At 43.6% G+C, this 23,022-nt stretch overlaps 1 protein-coding gene across 1 annotated transcript in view; it reads right to left on the bottom strand.

The window, feature by feature from the left end:
- Positions 1 to 473: 473 nt before the first annotated feature.
- The window catches only part of LOC112226561 (junctional protein associated with coronary artery disease-like), a 32,049-nt gene continuing 9,500 nt past the window's right edge, over positions 474 to 23,022 (bottom strand). Inside the window, exons 2-4 of the mRNA XM_024390960.2 lie at positions 20,228 to 20,719; positions 12,788 to 17,112; positions 474 to 4,364 (exon numbers count right to left, since the gene is read on the bottom strand). Of these exons, the coding sequence (XP_024246728.1) occupies positions 4,330 to 4,364; positions 12,788 to 17,112; positions 20,228 to 20,610 (4,743 nt within the window). The 5' untranslated portion in view covers positions 20,611 to 20,719 and the 3' untranslated portion in view covers positions 474 to 4,329. The remainder of the gene's footprint in view (positions 4,365 to 12,787; positions 17,113 to 20,227; positions 20,720 to 23,022) is intronic.

A 23,022-nucleotide genomic window follows, 5' to 3' on the forward strand; every position in this document is an offset into this window, starting at 1 on the left:
GGAAGGAGCGTGATGTGTGGGATTAACGAGCAGTGTAGTCCCGGTGTTTAGGTTTATTAGCACTGGTTATTTGGACATATCACAATTTCACAGGTGTTAGCATCTTTTGAATATCAAAAGAGGAGGAACATTCAGCCCGTAACTTGCAAAGAGAGAGGGTGGAGCTCCTCGTTCTAGCATCTCTTGATCCCTTCTCTTAAAACGTATGGACCCAGAACTTAATCGAGCAGCTGACCATTTACACAAGAATTTTAGGTCTCTAGAGATAACATTGGCTTGTGGGGCAGTAACATCACTGTTAAAGAGTGAGTGGGACAATTTGGGATGAAAATTCCATAGTTCCCGCTTCCGGGTGGGAATAGCACGTGACAGCGTACAGTACAACGTTTTGATGTTTGGCAAAAGGACATCACGATACTGTATCTAAACTAACACTCTAGAACAAAACTGTTTGATTGATCACAAAGACAACCTTCATGCAAGGAGTTTATTTATGAATCAGAGTGCAGTGTCATACAACAGTAGCACAATCATTTGACTATGTATTATGCTCATATTCATCAATACAAAGCAAATTAAATGCTTTAAAATTAAAAATAAATGAATGATTTTCCATTGGATTTTACTCAAAAAATTGCCTTTAAATACTTGGCATAGTTTTGTAAAAAAATTCTGAAAGATAATGGTTGCCATTTCGTTCTTTTTGACTACTGGAGAGTACCAAATGCAAATATACTGTATGCAACAACAAAAAAAGAATCCTCCTCTCTCTTGCATTTCATGTAAGAAAAAAATGTCAGTGAGTACAAAAATCTCTTAATTAAATCTCTTATGAAAATAGAAAATATTACAACAAGTGTGCATAATTATTCATGTTGCACATAGCCTGCAGTACAAAACGTCAAATAACACTAAGTTCTAGCTTCATCTGGCATGCCAATTCATCGGGCCTAGCTATGCTCTGTAATGGCCATTTTAGTGGCATGATTGAGGGGCAGTTTCCTTCTTTAGACTGAGGCCTTCATTATCATCAAGCAAAAGTCTTGAAAATGGTACTTCGTTCAGACCAACTGCGGCCGGCAACAACTGTGGGTAATCTATCCACCTGGTTGCTTTTCATGTGATATTGAGCAATGATATTGATCAATGGACTCAACAGATCAACAAACTACTGAGTTCTCTTGCTCTGCCTATAGTTGTTTTGTGTGAGAGTTGTGCATTTAAGAAGCCTGTACTATGTTGGACTAACTGCACGGTTCTCCTCATTTTTGAATGACTCAGTCAGAGAAAAGTAAGTGAAGGGCAGTCACTATATAAGTATGCAGTCAACATTGCTACCTTTCAGGCTTAAGAAGTGGCAGAACCTGAATAAGTTGTTTGTAACACCTAAAATGATGTAACAGTGTGCAATTAGTAATTATTTGGCATTGCCTTAAGAATAATGTAATGCACACAATTGCCTTAGGTGCCATGATTATTACATTTTTAAAAATATGTTGGTCAGATATATTAAGCGTAGCATCAAGTTCTAAGTCAATTAAATACTACAGCCGCAATAATGCTACATTAAAGTATACGTTATAAAACTGGGATTGAGCAGTAGATGTATTCACCTTTGACAAATAGGAAAACAACATTAATGTGCACCTTTATCGATGCATTATACATCCTTCCCTAACCATTGTATCATTGACGGCTGTCTGAAACTCAAACGTCACTCAATGTATAAAGAAATGTTAAGTTGCAATAATAAAATAATGGATTTATTTTAAATTTGTAAACGTGTTGCTATGAATCAGCAACAAAACAACAGTATGTGACTTGGCTTGGAAGACATAAAAAAACAAAATAAGACAGGTCAGCGGAGTTGGGGTCAATTCCGGAAGTGATCTGAAACTACGATTCTGATTCCACATTTTTCCATACACCAGCATTGAGCATTATGTTCCGGGATTCAAATGGAATTGACCACAACACTGCAGGTCACAGCTGACCATAAACATAAGAACACAGCTGCGATGGATCAAATATAATAAAGAATGCCCAACATCAAATGTTCAACTGTTTTTTCATGTGAAAATGCACTACAAATAGGAACTCATGGCACAACCAGATTTTCCCATCAAGTCAAGACTCAGAAAGAAGATAAACCCTCATCTTGTCACTACACAGAACAACCGTGTGATCAAGGCACACGGCAGACAGCTTTACTTGTAAGGTCATCCTTCTTTATGTCAATCTATTTTCTTAAATGTTTTTTTTTGCACTAGAAAATTATATACTCTCATTATGGTACTGTACAGACACTATGATACTTTCAACTTGTGATCAAAGTATGCAGAAATAAACCATAATGGTTAAATACAAAATACCTCTTAAAATATTTAAAATATACTTTATTTTGTACATTATGCAAACTGATTAACAATTCAATGATAACAAAAATAAATATTCAGTGAAATGTAGGCTGCGTCTGAAATGGCACCATATTCCCTATATAGTGCACTACTTTTTACCAGAGCCCTATAGGTCCTAGTCGAAGGTAGTGCACTATATAGTGAATAGTGCCATTTCAGACACAGCCATAGTTTCTTCACATGATACACAAGTATGGCCACTGATATTTTCAATGAAATAAGCACCCACCCACACCCAGTATACTCTGACACATTTCCATTTTGCTGCGGGAAGTGTTACATCCCAAATGGCACCCCATTGACTATTTTGTGCACTACTTTTGACCATGACTCATTGGGCTCTGGTCAAAAGTATTGCACTATATAGGGAATAGGGTGGCATTTGGGTACGTATACAACGAGATTCCTGACAATGGTTCCCAGCTCCACTGACTAAGCCACAGCTGTTTGTATGACAATATTGCTCTATCTTGTCCATATAATTCTTGTTTACAACTCAAACTGCCACACTCCATGCCATTATTGCTTACTGAAATGACCTGGGAAATTGAGCTATACACCAGATTTTTTACAACATTTAAGTTAACTACCCAGAATGGTCTTATATATCCTGACCCAGCTTATACATGCACATCTGGATACAGATGGCAACTACTAGCCTGGTCCTAGATTTGTTTGTGCTCTTGACAAGTCCAATGCTCATTGTCAATCCAACAGGGTTGGGGTCAATTTCTTTTCAATTCCAGTCAATTCAGGAAGTACACTGAAATTATTTTAAACTTTTTTAAATGTATTTTTTAAAACATTTTGTTTACTTTCTGAATAGACTGGAATTGAAATGGAATTGATCCCAACCCTGAAAGCCAATGAGTGACATGATAGCACAAATATACTGACACTCAGGCTAGTCAACTCCCTTCCCCCCATAATGTAGAACCAATGCCTCAGAATACATATCACTGATTTACCATTATGCCACATAGGTAGGTATAGAGTGACTCTTCATTGAAGAGCTTTATGGGTTATGATTATGCGGGAAAGCGACGAGACAGACAGGCCACAGTGTATCAAAATAATAATAGACTGATGGATTGATCGATTAATCTGAAAAAGAAAACAGTTCTCGAGCCAAAGACATTGACGTCCAATATAATATATTTCTTCTCAACTCTCCATAATAACAGTACAATGTAACTATTTTGGTGTAATCGACACTGAATGTAATGGAACAGCTTTTATGATGAATATTCTCCCTATGTATCCGTTATGTAAAACATAAGTACTTACATTTATATCTAAACAGCTCGCCCATAAACAAACAGAATCATACAGCATGTTAACGATGAGTCAACTAACTGTATTCAATTTCAACATATTTTAAGTTGTTGTACGCTTGACAGAATTGCATAATGTCTGCCAATTAAAAGAATCTGGGAGGGTAGAATAAGAAAGGAGAAAGGACAAGCCACTACCAGAAGACTAGGAATTCAGTCTGAAAAGGCACCCTATTCCCTATGTAGTGCACTGCTTTCTGGGCCCTGGTCAAAAAGGGCCCTGGTCAAAAGTAGTGCACTACATTGGAAGTAGGGTTACAAAAGTCATGCACTACATAGGAAGTAGGGTGCCATTTGGGCCGCATCCTAGTAGAAACACAATTAGAGGATGGGTTGAGGGGAGGTAAAGGGGAGGAGGGGGGTTAGTTGGAAGCTAACACCTCCCTTTTGGCAGTGGGACACTTGGTACTCATAGTACTCAACAACGCCGAGGGTGAGGGTGTACACAATGCTCTTGTCGGAGAAGAAGGCCATTTCTGTGTTGGGATAAGATGAAGGCATTCTAGTGGGCTGCCAGGTCACAGTGTTGGAGGGATCTAAACCTCCGATGGAAAAAGATGATGGGCGTCTCAGTCGCTCTACACTTTCTCCACTCCGCTTGGGTCGTAGGCCTCTGGTATAATACAAAGAAAGAAGGGATACATTTAATCATTTAGAGTAAATATGTGTGCATTAAAAATGGCACCCTATTCCCTATACAGTGCACTACATTTGACCATGGGACCTGGTCAAAAATAGTACACAACATAGGGAATTGGGTGCCATTTGGGATGCACCTTATATCATGTGCAGTGGCGTGTCCAGACAATTTAGAATGAGGTGGCCAAGGTGAGGCACAGTCCAAGAGTAGGGAGGGGGCATAAAATGTTGAACCTTAATCGATGCAAGGTGGATTTGTTCTATTTAATTATGATTATCAATGCATTAAATGCTTCAGCTTAGGTTTGGTACATTTCCCTGTTCAAATGAATCAATTCCAAAACTCTTGATGCATTATATGCATTCAAGGTCAGAATTTTATATAAGGGTATTAACATACAGCAGAAAATTCACTCAAAAGGTCCATTCAACATGTGCAAATTAAACCGTGACATTCGAGGGTCTCTGTTAATTTTTTTGCTACCCTTTTTTCTCCCCAATTGGTAGTTACAGTCTTGTCCCATCGCTGCAATTCCCGTGCAGACTCGGGAGAGGCGAAGGTCGAGAGCCATGCATCCTCCAAAACCCGACCTCGCCAAGCCGCACTGCTTCTTGATACACTGCTCGCTTACCCCAGAAGCCAACCGCACCAATGTGTGGATGTGCCTGCTAGAGCGTGATGGAACAAGGACATCCCAGTCGGGAATATCCTCCCCTAACCGGTACGACGCTGGGCTAATTATGTGCCGCCTCATGGGTCTCCCGGTCGCGGCCGGCTGCGACACAGCCCGGGATCGAACGTGGATCTGTAGCGATGCCTCTAGCACTGATCAGTGCCTTAGACCGCTGTGCCACTCAGAAGGCCCTGGGTCTCTATTTTTTTTAATGGGACCTCCTACAGTATGTATGCAAGGCTTTATAGTAAAGACATGTCGTGGTGTTTAAATCTGATTGTCAAACAAATCACTTCAATAGTAGGATAAGTAGGTACCTGCGCACGTTTGTTTACTCCAAAATAAGTCCAGCATCTGCCATTTGAATGGAATCTATTACAAACACTGTGTAATGACATTCAGCCTACAAAGTGATGTGCATTTATGGATGCCAAAGTCAGGCTTACCCAAAAATGTTAGCAATAAAAAAAGAAACAAACTTATCAATTGATTTCTCATTTGTGTCTATCAGTGTTTCAGAATTTTCTTTCAATTCGCAAGAGGCTGAATCTATTTCACCGGAGGAAGCATCCGAGTGAGGCAAACAGCACCCCTCTGTGTTAGTAGTGTTAGTGGCCACCCTGGGCCACCCTCTTGACATGCCACTGATCATGTGACAGTCATCATAAATTATCCAAAATGTATTTCATGCAAAAATGTCTGGAAAATGTATTAAAATAATTATATATCAGTTGTGTGTGGTGGTAGGTTTGAAGAGAGTCCTGCATTGGGTCGGATAACCATGGTTACCCGCGGTTGACCCACCAAAAAAATCAGCTCGCGGGTGGAATGAAAACATTCTTCCAACCCGCGAGTCGGCTCACAGTTCAGAACAATTATATTGTGGGTCGGAAACATTTTAAATAAAGATCAGTGGGGAACTATCAGGGCCTTCTAGAACATCAGAGAAGGCCTAAGGATTTATAAAAATGTATAAATATTTTATTTTTGATCAAATTACGTTTTAATTTCTATTTCATTTTACAATAATTGTAATCATTTTCTGATTTAATCTCCTCAATTTGTGTTGGAAAGAGAAGGGTTAATACTGAATAGAAAAAAATCCAGTAAGGATTTTTTTTGGTGGTCTCTGGGTAGAAAAATCTAGCTAGCTCTGCCAGCCATTGGCTAGGCCTTCAGAAGCTGGACAGAAGGCCTCTGCCATTCAACTGTATTAGAGCAGAATTTTGGAGTGACAGTGGAATGAACCAATCACATTTATACTTGCAATGAGTGGGACCGTTTTTTGTTGTTGCTGTGACATGTCTAGGACTTCTCCAAGGCCTACACACCTCACTAGTCTGAGCGCAAGAGGTAATGAATTTATAATACAGAATAGCAGGCTGATAAACAGCAAATACAGTAGGTGGCGGCAATACACTAATAGGTTGTAAGTCGCTCTGTATAAGAGCGTCTGCTAAATGACAAAAATGTAAAATGTAAGAGCATGCAGGAGAAAATAATCAGTGTCGCAAGCAGTAGTCTTCCCACGCTAACATACTGACTACATCGGGCACGCGCATTCGCCCGCTTGCGCCATCTCGCATGTTGATTTTGTCCATCAGGACACGCAGTTTGAAATATCAAAACTAATTCTGAACCAACTATATTAATTTGGGGACAGGTCGAAACACTTATGAAACATTCATGGACATTCAGCTAGCTAGCTTGCAGTTGCTTGATCATTTGTCCTGGGATATAAACCTTTTGTTGTTATTTTACCTGAAATCTACAAGATCCTTCTTTTGCTGGATCTTTGTAGAATATCAACCCATTTTGAGTCACACAAAATAGTGTATTCTCTACTCCGACAATTAATCCACAGATAAAAGGGGAAATTTAGTTTGTTTCTAGTAACCTCGCCCCCTTCAGTCTTCTTCTTCATCTATGGACTTTATATGGCGGTTGGCAACAAACTTTAAGGTGCATTACCGCCAACAACTGGACTGGAGTGTGGACCTCAGTTCATCTTTCAATTACACCACGTGGGTATATGCTCCTGTCGCTTGTGCTCCCTCTCCGGCCTCGTTATGGCACACACCTGTCAGCATCCTTACGCTCACCTGGACTCTAATCACGTCCTTGATTACCTTCCCTATATATGCCACTCCCTTTGGTTCCTTCCCCAGGCGCCATTGTTTCTTTTTCAGTTTCATGGCTGTGCGTTGGTCATGTTTTGGTTATGCATTATATTATTCACTCCCTGAACTTGTTTCTTGTTTCTTTGAAAATAATTACTGTGAAATATTGTTGCATTTTAAACTTCAGATCACCGGTTAGTGCGATGAACGTGATTAAAATATATTTGCAATGGGAAGTCATAGTTGGTTTGTTAATTTAATTTTGGACGTGAAATGATTGTGCTTTTGTATTGGTATGATTTCATGGGGCCAACTGGAGTGAATGGGATGCATAATCTTGAACATTATTTGATGCTGTGTGTGACTGCTGTTGCCTGTTTGTGAGCCATGTATGTGTTTGACCAAAATGGTCTCTCCTTCAGTGCCATGGAGTGCACAGGTATTACGGTCGCTGTCCTTTCAGCACCATGAGCCTGTCACCTTTTGATGTGTTTGATTCATTCATAACGTGATAAAAAATATCACTAGAATGGTCCCAACTACAGAAGATATCATGTCGGGTGCATTAAGTGATATGTCTTCTGTTATTTACTAGATGTTTTTATTTATACAACGTATTGGAAGATTTTGGTCCCTCTGAACGCCTAGGTCCTATAGTCACGATTCAGCACTGAAGATAATATATATATTTTGTGTGTTCCATTAGGCTATGTGAGTGGTGAGGCAGACATAGCCTAGGCTTAGGTTACCAGCCACTCAGCGAGGGAGGGAAGCATGGAACTCTCCATTAGTAGACCCCAAACATGACCCCATTGGCCCCATGTGGGAATTTGGTGGGCATGGCTAGCCCACACCAAGCCCAACACAAGCTACCCATATCATCCCAACATGGGCTAGCCTACACCAGCACAACACAGGCTAGCCCACACCAGCCCATGGTGGGCCAGCCATACCAAGCTCAACGTGGACTAGCCTACACCAAACCCACAACAGCCCAACACAGACTAGCCCACACCAGCCCATGGTGGGCCAGCCACACCAAGCTCAACGTGGACTAGCCTACACCAAACCCACAACAGCCCAACACAGACTAGCCCACACCAGCCCATGGTGGGCCAGCCACACCAAGCTCAACGTGGACTAGCCTACACCAAACCCACAAAAGCCCAACACAGGCTAGCCTACAACAGCCCAACAGGGGCCAGCCCACACCAGGCGGGGGCTCATTAGAATATTTTTGTGTGTGGTTTGCACACAGTTCTTTTTTGCAACCATTACTGAGTCATTCTAGTTAAAAGAAAATCACTCTGCCATTTCCTGGTTGCTACAATTCCTGGTTGCTACAGTTTGCCTAATTTAATTTTATGTAACAAAAAAAGCAAGTAGAGTGTAGAGAATCCTTGTACCATCTAAACTGCTGTGAAACACATTTTCCATAAACAAAAATATTGTATTTTCAGCTGTTTGAAGCTGGTGTACACAAGTAAAATATGCAAAAACAAAACTTAATAATAGGAAGCAAAGAAATGGTGCACACAGAACAGATTTACCGCTTCTTACACTTGCTTACAATGAGAATTACAGATCTATAACACACATTTCTGTTATATTGGTCAGGTCACCCAAAAAGTAACATATTGCAGCTAAGTGTTCTGTGTGAAAGTTTGATGCCGATTTAAAAAATAATCTTGTACACTACCAATGATAAAGTCTTTAAAAAAAATACCTAAAGTACATGTGACATGAGAAACTTAAGTTTCTCATGTAAAAATATATGTATGATAGTAACAACTTCATTTTCTTTCTGATACAATGTATCACTTTCCCCAAGTACATTCAGGGCTTAAATTATTACATTTATGCATTGAATTAAATTGTTATTAATAAATCAATTCCTATTAAATAGAAAAGGCACATTGGCCCAATGTTGGCAGCCTACATGGGGTCAATATTTTAGCCCGCATTGGGTCACATCGTGCGAATGTGGACATCTTTGCTGGGAGCCTATTTGTGTGGTGCTGTCCACGTGCAGGGCTTATGTTCCCTTTCGCCACACGACAATACATAGCCAAGTTTGTTTTCCCTGACTCCTCACTTGGCTAACGAAACAGAATCAATAAAAAGAAAGGTTATAACGCTGAAATACACCTTAGTGGAAACAGGTGGTGTCCGAGTGAAATGCCCGGTTTGGAAGGATTTTGGAGTCATTGTGGAGAAGGAGATTCAAAGATGTCTGCAGAAAGAATTGGGTGTCAGCTATGACATGACACCTTGAGTTAGGAAAATATTTTGGTTATTGAACTACAGTAGGTGTGAAGTGGATTTACATCCGGAAATGGAATTACGGTAATCAGGTCCCTGATCTGTACTATACAGAAAGTCATATCCATAATTATGCATATCAATCTATTAATATAGATGTATCCTGAATAGACACACAAAGATATAAATATGCAATATCCTTTAGCATTTGTAGGTATTATTCCACACACTGTGTAGAGAATCCCCTGCTGAGGGCGCTGCAGCATACTTTAATTTACAGGGTTTTTGTGGCAATTGTTTGTTTGGCTCTGCTGAGTCTGGCTCTCATGTGAGGAAATATTGTTCAGTATTCAGCCCTGTGGTCTTAGCCAATCAGCTGGTGACCACTTGCCCCACACTCTGTACATGAGCTGATCATACAACCTCTGATTGGCAAAGGACATCTAGCTGATCCTGCACTGTCTAATCAGGCCCGATGCATGCTCTTGCATCCCTATAAATGGACACAGTCTGGATGATCTTTCCTTCAGCACAGATAAGAGGTGGATTTATGGCAGTGTGTTCATGGAATGCGTGGGTAGAAGTGGGTAGTGTTTATTGTTGTTATGGTTGAGATTTGTGTGTGTTTACTGTTACTGTTAGTAGCAGTTGCTATTATCTATTCCCTGTAATGTTATTTCTGTTCAGGTAACATGTTTATGTTTACATTTCTACAGTTCTTTGTTCTATTTATCATTATCACTACTTGAGCTATTGTGGTCATTACTCTATGCATTACTTTGCACTGTTTATACCCAAGTTATTACATGTATAGTACTCATTATTTCTCTTTCTCTGTACTTTCAGACCATTTCCATGTCCATACTTCTTTCAATAAAGTTCCCTGTGTGTGTGTGTGTGTGTGTGTGTGTGTGTGTGTGTTAACTCTGTAAGGTTCCCTTATTCCTCTGACTGGGAAAGGTTTTACTTGGGCCACAGGACATTCAAATAGGAGGGGATTCCCTCACACACTGGCTATTATTCTAATGAGCTCCGCCACCAAAAAATATCACATTTGGTTGGACCATAGCAGGTGACCAACCTGTGGTTTGTGACTACTATGATTTCCCATTGTATCCAAATCAATTGCAGTAATTCCGTTACAGATTTTTCTGTCATTCTGCTACCGATTTGGTAACAGCAGAGTTTTAATCACTTTAACTCATAAGCAAACTTGAATTCAGTAAAAAAAAAGTTGGTTAATCTTAATTTTTAGGATGGAAATGTATATATGCCTTAATTAAAATAAAAAAATAGACAAAAATAGCTTTCATTTGACATGCTCCTATGAACTTCATATGTTGGTGCTCATGGGTCCTTTGAGATGCAAATGCCCCTACTAAATAAATCTGCAGCCTATAGAGTTTTGGAAATGTTTAATTAGTTTCAATTAAACTACTTGATTAGCTAAACAATATTGAATATAAAACTATTGTTTTGTTCTGTCGGCAATAGGCTTTCATTAGGTAAGAAGAAGGCTAATTACAAGGCTTATTTTCAAAGGGATTTGAGCATCCCATTGTGAAAATAAGATTTTATTATTCTTAATTCATGGCAAGGTTTCCTTTTATCCAAATGTTGAATTGACAAATGAATTCATGAAGGGAATGGGAATAGCCTTAAAGCCTACTACGCTGTTGTCGTAAAAACAATTAAATAAATGCATGTTATTTGGCGGGTCACGGATCGGCTCTCAGAACAATTCTATGTGGGTGGATGTGCGGAAAAAAATCTGTCCTGATGTCAGATGGGGCTCAGACTTGATGTGGCCGGCACAGGGTGGGGGCGGCTCCAATAAACTGACCTGTGCAGGTCTCTAGTTTGAAGTGTTATATCTAAGTACAATAGCCCCCTCTTGTGGAAAGACTCCATAGTAACAGCCAGAGTTTCACTGCTTGAAATGCTTGCCTCAAAATAACACTAGGTAAAACTAAACACTCAAATAATAATAACAAAACATTAAGTCATTGCCAAACAAGTTTTGTGTTGCCATACACTATATACACAAATGTATGTGTATAAAGCCACACCTGTTGCTGACAGGTGTATAAAGTCGAGCACACGGCTATTAAATCTCTATAGACAAACATTGGCAGTAGAATGATCTCAGTGACTTTCAACATGGCACCGTCATAGGATGTCACCTTTCCAACAAGTCAGTTTGCCAAATTTCTGCCCTGCTAGAGCTGCCCCGATTAACTGAAGTGCTGTTATTGTGAAGTGGAAAGTGGCTCATCCGCGAAGTGATAGGCCACACAAGCTCACAGAACGGGACCGGCGAGTGCTGAAGCGCATACAGCATGAAAAATGGTCTGTTCTCGGTTGCAACACTCACTACAGAGTTCCAAACTGCCTCTGGAAGCAGCGTCAGCACAATAACTGTTCGTCGGGAGCTTAATGAAATGGGTTTCCATGGCCGAGCAGCCACACACAAGCATAAGATCACTATGCGCAATGCCAAGCGTCGGCTAGAGTGGTGTAAAGCACGCCGCCATGGGATTCTGGAGCAATGGAAATGCGTTCTCTGGGGTGATGAATCAAGCTTCACCATCTGGCAGTCCGACGAACTAATCTGGGTTTGGCGGATGCCAGGAGAACACTACTTGCCTGAATGCATAGTGCCAACTGTAAAGTTTGGCAGAGGAGGAATAATGGTCTGGGACTGTTTTTCATGGTTCAGGCTAGGCCCCTTAGTTCCAGTGAAGGGAAATCTAAATGCTACAACAAACAATGACATTCTAGACGATTCTGTGCTTCCAACTTTGTGGCAACAGTTTGTGGAAGGCCCTTTCCTGTTTCAGCATGACAACGCCCCTGTGCACAAAGCGAGGTCCATACAAATATGGTTTGTCGAGATCGGTGTGGAAGAACATCTCTGTGCATGTCCTGCAGAGAGCCCTGACCTCAACCCCATAGAACACCTTTGGGATGAATTGGAACACCGGCTGCAAGCCAGGCCTGCAGGCCTAATCGCCGAACATCAGTGCTCTTGTGGCTGAATGGAAGCAAGTCCCCGCAGCAATGTTCCAGCATCTAGGGAAAGCCTTCCCAGATGAGTGGAGGCTGTTATAGCAGCAAGGGGGGTCAACTCCATATTAAAGCCCATGATTTTGAAATGAGAGGTTCGACGAGCAGGCATCCACATACTTCTGGTATTGTAGTGTATTTTGCAGTGAAAATGATGCACAAATGTGTAACAAATATTACATTATTAACTCGATGAAACACTTGTATTCAGAATAACATGTAACACAGTTCAACAGAAAAAATACTTGAACAAATCAAATGTATGAAGTAGCTACCTGAGAGGGATGACACCTCATCTTGCAACACTGTGTCTTCAGAGGCCTCTCTATCTTCCACAGTATAACTCTGGGAGGAAGCAGGTAGGGAGAGCACTTCCACTTGCCCACCGCCACGCTTGGTCTCACCCTCCTCCCCAGAGTCTGTGCTCCTGATGCTGAGGCGTCTCATGTGTGACACTGGGTCCACTTCCTTCATCCATGCCCGGCGCTCTACCGCCACCCGGTGGCTGGGCGATGCAGCCAGCTTATCCTGCAGGGCGTCTACGCGCTGCAAGGGTCCTCTGCCCCTCATCTCTCCCTCCAGGCTGTGGGACAGCTTAAGGTCAGGGTTAATGGGGACCGAAAGCGGTAGTCTGTCTGGCGGAAACTCCTGCATACCTGGAGTTTCTCGACCCAGATGGGTCCATTTGGCACTCCTGATGTACTCTGGGTTATCCTGTGGTGTCTCCTTTTCTTTTGCCTCCTGCCTGTCAGGAGGCACTGTAGATACCATTCCAGAGTCCAGTTCCTCAGAATCTGGATCTCTCACATGTGTTTGTACTGTCTGTTCGTTTGCCCTGCTGCTTTCTGTATCTTCACTAGCAGCGGGTTTACTCTCTGTTGCCGTCTCACTAACCCGCTGCTCCCCTGTGACTAAAGACTTTGCAAGTACATCAATCCCTAATATCCTGGCTGCCCTCTCCTCTATGGATTCATTCTCTGGAATGCCCTCAGCACATTTAAGTTTGTATAGATTGCCAATGTCCTCTGCCACTGCCAGAGCTTGGTTTTGTTTGGTCTTCTCAGCAGTGACACTCCCCTCCACCTTCTTATCTATGAGTGACAGCTGCTTCCTCCAATCGCAACATATAGTCTGAGCCTCTGAATGATTTGAGCCAGAGTCAGAGGATACCTTTGTGTCTCCTTCGCCTTCAGCTGGTTCTTCGGACGTTTCAGCTCCTTGTGGACTGTCACGGTCGCCAACAATCGTCGCGCTACTTTGATCGGATAAGTCTGGGCTTGACTCCTCGTGGAGCGGAGACATTGGACTTGGTCTGGACATCTGGCTCTCGCTCTCTCTTTTACAAATGGGGCATTCCTCTGCAGAGTCTAAACAGGCTCCCCCTAGAGGCTCTGTATCGCAGCTACCACCACCAGGTTTAGATATGGCGGTGAACGTTTTGTTAACCTCTGAGTCTCGGGTCTTTTGTAAAGACTGACATATGTCCTCATAGTCAGGGGGACTCGTAAGTGTGGAGGCGTCCTGCATCGGCTGCCTATCTGCCCAGGGGACTTCGGCTGCAGTGTGCGTTGTTGGAGTCATTGGACTGAAGTCTCTGGTCTTGCTGGGATCACTAGGAGAGTCAGTAAAGTCACTAGGGCCGGTGAAGTGACAAGGCGGTGGTGTCTCTGAAGGCGAAGGGAGGTCTAGCTTCACTGTCCTGCCACTGCAGCTACTTCTCCTCTGCGACAAGTTCGAAACAACCCTGTATTCTCTGAATCCTGTAGGCTTGCGTGGTGGGACAGGGAGCTCCTCTCTTAGCTGCTTGCTGAAAGTCACAGATTTTCTTTCAGCAGGTCTGGAGAAAGCGCTCTTAACCTCCCCGTACTCCGGGTTGACGGACACAGACCAGCTCTCGATACTGCGCCTAAGGCTGCTGGGCTTGCTGAGCCCCGCCTCTCCCGCCAGCCTTATCTTGATCCGCTCAGGGATCTGCACAGCACCACTATTGTTGGAAATGTTATTGCTGGCAGTGCCTAGCTCTAGGATGTCTTTGTAGGCCTCGTTGAGGTCCTCAATGCACTGGTCAACACTGGGTCTCTTGCTGCTCTGCTGCTGCTTCTGCTGCTGATCCTGGAACTCTTTGTTGATAGTCTCCAACTCCTCGATGGCGTCCCATGGCCGCCTGCTGACGGGCTTCAGCAGGAACTGACCGAAGGCTTCCTGCCTACTGCAGGTCGCTGCTGGTTTGGCCTCCATCGTGTTTCCTGAGGGTGGTGGTGGTGGTGGTGGTAGTGGCGCTGCTGGCGGCTGTGCTGTGCTCTTGATCAGCTGGCTGGAAATGGAGAAAGTGGCCGTCCTGGAAAAGGCGCTGTTGCTGGATGGTTTCAGGCTCTTCACCCCTTTTATAGGACAGCTGAATGCAGTATTGCCCACACCGCTGGGATCTTGGGTGATGACGTCAGAGGAGCCTGGGGCAGGGACGTGAGGGTCTTGTGCTTCCTTGTTTTCAGTGCCTGGAGGAGGGGGATGCTGAGGCTTTCGGGCTTCTGGGCTAGTTTGGGTCTCCTGGTCCCGGTATTGGTTCCCAGGCCAGGCACCTGAGAGTTTCAGCTCCTTGTGATGGTTTATTTTGGGGGGTTTAATAGGGAGTTTTCTCACTATTTTGCTGCTTGATCTGCTGCTCGCTATGCTACCGGTTAGTGCTTGCAGCTCAGCCTCTGCTGAAGATGTGCTTTGGAAACTTTGGTTTGTTAAGTGGCCCGTTTTGTTCTCACTCGGACTGTCCACTGGGCTTGGTGGCCGGACTGGGCTTGGTGGCTTCTCGTCGTCGTTGTTGTTGTTTTGATCACGGGACGTACCACCCGGCGTTAGAGGGACGGGAACAGACACCAAACAGAATATTGTCTCACTAAGTTTTTGTTTTACACTCTTTTTCTCATTTTTTTCTGTTTTCTCTGAGTCAGTTTTTCTTGGTTTCTCTTTCTCTGTGGAGTCAGGCTCATTGACTGACGTTTTCACTTGAGTTACAGTTTCTGACACACCTTGACCTTGGTCCACATGCCTGATCACTTGCTGAGCAGGTCTAATGTGAAAAGCTGTTGGATAGATACCACAGCTCTGATCAGGAGCTACACTGTCTATACTTCCTTTGTTTATTAAACCCCTGTTGCACCATCTAGTACTACTACCACCGTCGTTGTCATTGAGAGATGTCTTGCGGCAGTCGTTATTGAGAGAGAGCCCCTGTGGGGGGGGAAAGGCACTATCGTGTGTAGATTGTCCTAAAACCTTAGCGCAGGGAGTCTCTTTCTTCATGTTTCGGTTAAACTTGTCAGTGTCAGTAAGAGAATTTCCACCAGGCCCTCCTGAGATATGTCTCACTCGCGGATTATCAAAGGGTAAATAGTGAACATGACCCAGATGCTCCTCGGTGTATCCAGGGTTAAGGTTTGGGTCAGCGTTAACCTGTTTCCTGTAGGGTATACCCCGATCCCCGTAGTGTTCCAGCCACGACCCTCCTGTCTGTCCGGAGAACCACTTTCCCGCCTCTGAGCTCATAGGCATGTGCATCTGTATCTTCATCTCCCCCCTCCACTTATAGTTTGCCACTTCGTTGCGGTTGATTGGTCCTCCCCTGATTGGGGGCAGGGCTCTCTTATAAGACGGGGGCGGGATATAACCGGGGGGCTCCATGCCAAAGATAGCAGAGTGTTGTGCAAAATAGTCTTGTCTTTGCAATTCTCCACCCCGTGGGTAATAGACAGGCCTGTTGTCTTTCGGTTGTTTGGACCCTCCCTGCTGATCTATTACAGCTACAGCGAGCATCTCCTGGCTACCCCTAGTCTGCTGGTGTATTTCATATGATGGAGGCTTGACAGGCCTGCTGAACCTGGGCTTTGGTAAAAGTGCAACATGTCCGACGCTTTGCCAACTGTTCCTGACCCACCGGTCCCTGCTGACTGCGGCACTGTGGTAATACCGACTATAAGGCCCGGAAAATACGGTGCTGTTCACTCGCTGTCTATCAACCTGGCCTGGTCGAAGCTGGAAACTGACCAAACTGGACAGTGTGTTTGCATGTTCAGTAGCTCCAGCAGGTGACAACACTCTGGGGAGGGACTGGGACATCCTTCTGGTTCTGGGGAGGATAGAACCAGTGCTCTCTTGAGTCCTCAGGCGGTGCTGCTGCTCCTGAGCCCACCTCTCGCCCTCCCCATCCGACAGCTGCCTCCCCAGCCCCACTGCAGGCTTCCACTCCTCTGTGCCCAGGCTCTGGCACTTCCGCTCCCCAGTCATCCCAGTCACTACCCTTAACTGTCTAGGAGCCGCATCGGCCTCTCTCAGCCAGGAGATGGAGGTGTCTTCCCATAGCTGCTTCTGCTGCTGCAGCTTCTCCCTCTCTCCCCTGTGGTCCTCTGCGATCAGGGCCTGTGGTCGCCATGCCGCCTCAGAGGCCTTCAGAAAGCCAGCGGATGCTCTCAGCTCCCGGCCGTCGGCGTAATCCAGGAGGACACTGAAGTCCTGGCCTCTCCTCCTCCAGTAGAAGACATCCCTCTCATCCAACTGCTCTCTTCTCTCGACCTGCTCAGAATAGGTTAAGCTGGGCGCGTCATAGAACCTGGAAAGAGAAGAATGCACAATTCAGTGCACAATATTAATTCATTAATATAAAAAATGTAATATTTACAATAACATCAAAACATATTATAAACCGTAAACATGTTGTAACACTAACAACCTGTATGTATGATTATTTGGTTTTTGCACATGAACATAAATGGCAAAACTGTGGCTAGGTTGCAGTGGTAACACCAAAAAAAAGGAAGTATTTTAGGTTGCAGAAGCTTGTTTAACTGTGATGATACAATGCTGACCGGCCTGCCATGATTTGATGCAATATTGATAATTGTGACATTTAAAACGCTGGTATCTCTGGCTAGCCTCTAAGCTGATATTTTGGCTTTGAGGGTGAAGAGGTACTGCATCCCACATGGCCCCCGATTCGTCTATATGACTCTGGTCCTAAGTAGTGCACTATATAGGGAATAGGGTGCCATTTTGGACATTGCCGTAGGAATCTACAACTGTCCATCTCCAACCCAAGAGGGGAGAGCCAGACAGCACACATATCTGATGGAAGTGTTTGAGTCAGAGACTCTCAACTCCCTTGAAGATACCATTAAAATGTACTGCAATATGATCTGCATATTAAAACACACGCTGACCTTAATTCAGAAAGCTGGGAATCGTCCCAAATGACATCCTATTCCCTATAAAGTGCACTACTTTTCACCAAGGTTCATAAGGCTCTCTGGTTAAAAGTAGTGCACTATGTAGGGAAAAGGCACTGCCTGCCTGCCCCTGCTGCCACTGCTAAGCGCGCTTCAAGTCTGAGCAAGAAGTTATTGACTTGTTTATAAAGGCCAGTTCCCCATCACGTGATGTGACCATATGCTGAGTGACAAACAACTCCATTTTCCTATTTCTTATCCATTCAATCCAATTCAGGAGACTTGGCTACTGGCAGGAGACTTGGCTACATTGGGGCTTTGTAAAATTTAAATTAATCTAAAAATAAACTAATTTATTTCCAAACCAAGTTCTGGGATATATTCTGAACCGAGTACTTAGAAAAACTTGACACAATATATGTGCTACTTCCTACTTTTTCACCGCCCCTTTCGGAGGACCAGAAATAGGATTTAATGTAATTGTGTAATATTGATCCTAAAAAAATCTAATGCAAAAAGAGTGGCCTTCAGGCTGTGTGATGCACCTGATTATCTATACATTAAGGCATGCACCCAGTCAGTCCAATGGACAGCAGTCAGAGTAATGTCCCTAATGGCACCCTATTCCCTATACAGCTCACTACGAGCCCTAGGGCACTATATAGGGAATAGTGTGCCACTTGGGACGCAGACTAATTTAGTGTGCCACATGGGACGCAGACTAAATATCAGTAACCTAGAGTAGTAATGAAGTGAAATTCAGGGAGGGCTATAATATAATCTATTGTGAGCTTTATGCAGTTTCATGTAACTATGAGGCTACATATAGATCTATAGTAGCCTATCTGAACAACCATACTGTAGGTACTAAAGACTGTGAAGAGTCTATTGACGAATACTAAATCAATTGGAGGATAACCCTGTATACATTATCATCCATCATGGTGTCATTACAAATGGCACCTTACTCCCTATATCAGTGGTCACCAACCGGTCTAGCCATTCTTAGTCGATCATCCAAACATTTCTATAGAAAAGTTAATGATAAACGATTGCACCCCTTTTTGACATGTTTATTTGTGTTTTGCCCTGTTAGTTTTATTCAGAAGCCCTGCGCACTGGGTGGGCAAAGTGTTCCCATTTTGAACAATTTCAATTGTCTGAAAAGACTAACTCCACCTACCCGGCAGACTGGAAGAGCTGTAGCTAAATCGAGTGCCCCTACTGCGCTCAAATCATCACGCCTACAGCATCCACGACACCGGCCACAGCAAAGTTTATACTAGCCTATGTGAGATTTCATCACTTTTAAAACCATAACCAGAGAGAGACTGTCAAAGAACACTCCAAAGAACTGCTGTTTTTATGAGTGAGTTCATGTCTACGTTTTATATGTCACTATTACAAAACATAAAACGTGCTGCTCCCTACTTCCAGTTGAATGAGTAGCCAAGTGTATCGATAGTGTCTTTATTTCTCTGGTCATAGGAACAATATGAATTTGTGCATGAGGTAGATGCGGTGCGACTGGGGTTTTGCCATCAAGTGGAAGATGATTTCCCCTCTCTCTCTGTCAGTCTCACCAGAGAAAAGGAAGGAGAGAGCAGGTACTGTGAGAGGCAGACCCTCTGCTGCTCTCCCCCTCCCTCCGTTGAGACTAATGCTGTGTTCAAAACAAATGGAAATCTCCAACTTCAGTGCATTCAAGACAACTGAGAACTCGGGGGGGGGGGAAACGAGATCCGACAGAACATCTTTTTGAACTCGGAAATTCAAGTAGGAAACTCTGGCATCTTTCTAGACTGCCAACTTTCCAACCTGATGATCACTGACGTCATGATTTGACCTCTCTCTTTTTTTCAAGTTCCCAGTTGTCTTGAAAGCACCATGATCATCAGATGCAGGTACCATCAGTCCAGTGAAATAAACAAGCAAATTATTTCAATTTATGCTCCACAGTGCCTCGCAAGTGCTACACCAACTGATCTATTTTGTTATCAAAGCTTGAGTTTTGAAATATGGCCTGAGAATAACAATATTGGCTGGACAGGCATTTTCCTATATGCTATGATAATGTATTAGACCTACTGCACAAACTTCAATCCTACAGAATGGTTTTTAGTAGGTTAATGTTACATTTTTGAAGTCATGTTAATTAATTTTTTATCTGAGTGGTAGATCTCGTCTTGCTTTTTGACTGGGAAAGTGATCTTGACTCAGAAAAGGTTGGTGACCACTGCCTTATACAGTGCACTTCTTTTGACCAAATGGAACCCTAATCCCTATAAGTAGTGTACTATATAGGGAACAGTGTGGTATTCGCAGCATCTGGCAAGACAAGGCAGTGGTGCAGCACTGGAAGGAAGAAAACACATCCTCCTGCGCAGTGTAGACTGAGTGGCTTGGCTTTGCATGCAATGCCGAAGGGCCCGGCAAAACAAAAAAAGGGAGGGAAGGTATGGTGGGGGATCTCAAAAGAGAGAGAAAGAGAAAAAAACTCACCCGCTATCCGTGGCGAGAGAATCGCCCAGGGGCTGTGCGAGGCTGTCACCTAGGTTACCGCTGACAGCTTCTTTTCTCCTTTGGTTCCTTTCCTCGCCGCTCTCATTGTCGCAGCTGCCGGGGTATCCCTTCGCCAGTAGTGCCTGCCTGCTGCTGCTGAAGACGCAGGCCCCTCTGTCTCCCGCCTGTTCATTCCCGCTCAGTGGTCCACCACGACCAGATCTCTGGTTCTCTGCTGCTGGGATTTCATGGTGGCAATCAGCGGCGGCGTGGCGCTGCTTCTCGTAAGGCGCGGTGGCGGATGAAGTTGAAGAGGGGCAGGGGATGCTTGTCTTGGGCAGTTTGTATCCGTGAGAAATGAGGAGGTCCTCCACGCTGTACATGGTGGTGTGTGTCTGTCTTGGCAGCAGGAGGGCGAAGGTGATTATTTTGTTCCTTAAGCGCAGTGCTGGTGGTAGAAACTGGAGCACAACGGCTCAGCAGAGGCCATCCCTATGGGGAGAAGAGAGGTAACAATTAGCTAGCTTCAATAGCATAACTACCAATGATTTCTAGTTACACTAGATGTCTGACAGGGGGCACTGTTTTGAAGCCACCGCGCTTCAAAACACTCCCCCACCATTGTAAAGCTATAGAAAGGTATTTATTAATGTCTACATTCTTTTTTGCCATGTCTATTCTATTACAGACACCTTAATGCATACTTTTAAATAATATTATTGCGAGCTAAACATAAAAATGTAAATATATAAACATTTTTCTTTGAAAGTAATAATGTTACTGTTCCCACTACAACAAAAACATATTTAAATACCTGTCATTTTGTACTTGAAACATTATTAATTCTATAGAGCAGGGTTTCCCCTTCTAGGTCCTGGGGCCCCCCTGGGTGCACGTTTTGAGTTTTGCCCAGCTCTACACAGCTGATTCAAACAACCAACCCGTCATCAAGCTCTGATTATTTGAATGAGCTGTGTAGTGCTAGGGCAAAAATGTGCACCCGGGGGAGGTACCAGGACAATGTTTGGAAAACCCTGCTATCGAGGACTGCTCCTTCTGGGTAGTGCCAATATGGCCTTCTGGTAGCTTCAAAGCCTCTCATTGGCCAATACATAGCATCAGCAATATAGGGTTTGTATACATCATTGATAGCTACTTGCTGATGGTATGGAACACTAATGTATGTACACTACAGTGTATTCGGAATGTATTCAGACCTCTTGAATTATTCCACACTTTGTTATGGTACAGCCTTATTCTGAAATGGATCAATTTGTTTTTCCCCCTCAACAATGTACACACAATACCCCATAATGACAAAGCAAAAACTGTTTATTTTAATTTTGCAAATGTATTAAGAATAAAGAAGTGAAATATCAGATTTACATAAGTATTCAGACCCTTTACTCAGTATTTTGTTGAAACACCTTTGGCAGCGATTACAGCCTTGGGTCTTCTTGAGTATGACGCTACAAGCTTGGGACACCTGTATTTGGGGAGTTTTTCCCATTCTTCTATGCAGATCCTCTCAAGCTCTGTCGGGTTGGATAGGGAGATACCCCGGACAATGCTGGGCCCATTGTGTGCCGCACTATGGGACTCCCAATCACGGCCGGATATGATACAGCCTGGATTCAAACCAGGGACTGTAGTGATGCCTCTTGCACTGAGATGCAGTGCCTTAGACCACTGCGCCACTCCTGCGTTTTCTTGGCTGTGTGCTTAGGATCATTGTCCTGTTGGAAGGTGAACCTTTGCCCCAGTCTGAGGTCCTGAGCGCTCTGGAGCAGGTTTTCATCAAGGATCTCGCTGTACTTTGCTCCGTTCATCTTTCCCTCGATCCTGACTAGTCTCCCAGTCACTGCAGCTGAAGAACATCCCCACAGCATGATGCTGCCACCACCAGGCCTCACCATAGGGATGGCATTGGCCAGGTGATGAGCAGTGCCTGGTTTCGTCCAGACATGATGCTTGGCATTCAGGTCAAATAATTCAATCTTGGTTTCATCAGACCAGAGAATCTTGTTTCTCATGGTCTGAGAGTCCTTTAGGTGCCTTTTGGCATACTCCAAGTGGGCTGTCATGTGCCTTTTACTGAGGAGTGGCTTCCATCTGACCACTCTACCATAAAGGCCTGATTGGTGGAATGCTACAGAGGTGGTTGTCCTTCTGGAAGGTCCTCCATCTCAACAGAGGAACTCTGGAGCTCTGTCATAGTGACCATCGGGTTCTTGTTCACCTCCCTGACCAAGGCCCTTCTCGCCCGCATGCTCAGCTTCTTCCATTTAAGAATGATGGAGGCCACTGAGTTCTTGGGGATCTTCAACGCTGCAGAAATGTTTTAGTACCCAGATCTGTGTCTTGACACAATCCTATCTCGGAGCTCTACGGACAATTCCTTTGACTTCATGACTTGGTTTTTGCTCTGACATGCACTGTGAACTGTGGAACCTTATATAGACAGGTGTGTCTCTTTCCAAATCATGTCCAATCAGTTGAATTTACCCCAGGTGGACTCCAAGTTGTAGAAACATCTCAAGAATGATCAAAGGAAACAGGATGCACCTGAGCTCAATTACGAGTCTCATAGCAAAGGGTCTGAATACTGTAAGGTATTTCAATTTTTAATATATTTGCAAACTTTTCTAAAATCCTGTTTTTTCTTTGTCATTATGGGGTATTGTGTGTAGATTGATGAAGAAAAACATTAATTCAATCAATTTTAGAATAAGGATGTAACCTAAAAAAATGTGGAAAAAGTGAAGAGGTCTGAATACTTTCTGTATGCACTGTAT

This window comes from Oncorhynchus tshawytscha, linkage group LG28 (assembly GCF_018296145.1).
Source record: "Oncorhynchus tshawytscha isolate Ot180627B linkage group LG28, Otsh_v2.0, whole genome shotgun sequence".
NCBI lineage: Eukaryota > Metazoa > Chordata > Actinopteri > Salmoniformes > Salmonidae > Oncorhynchus > Oncorhynchus tshawytscha.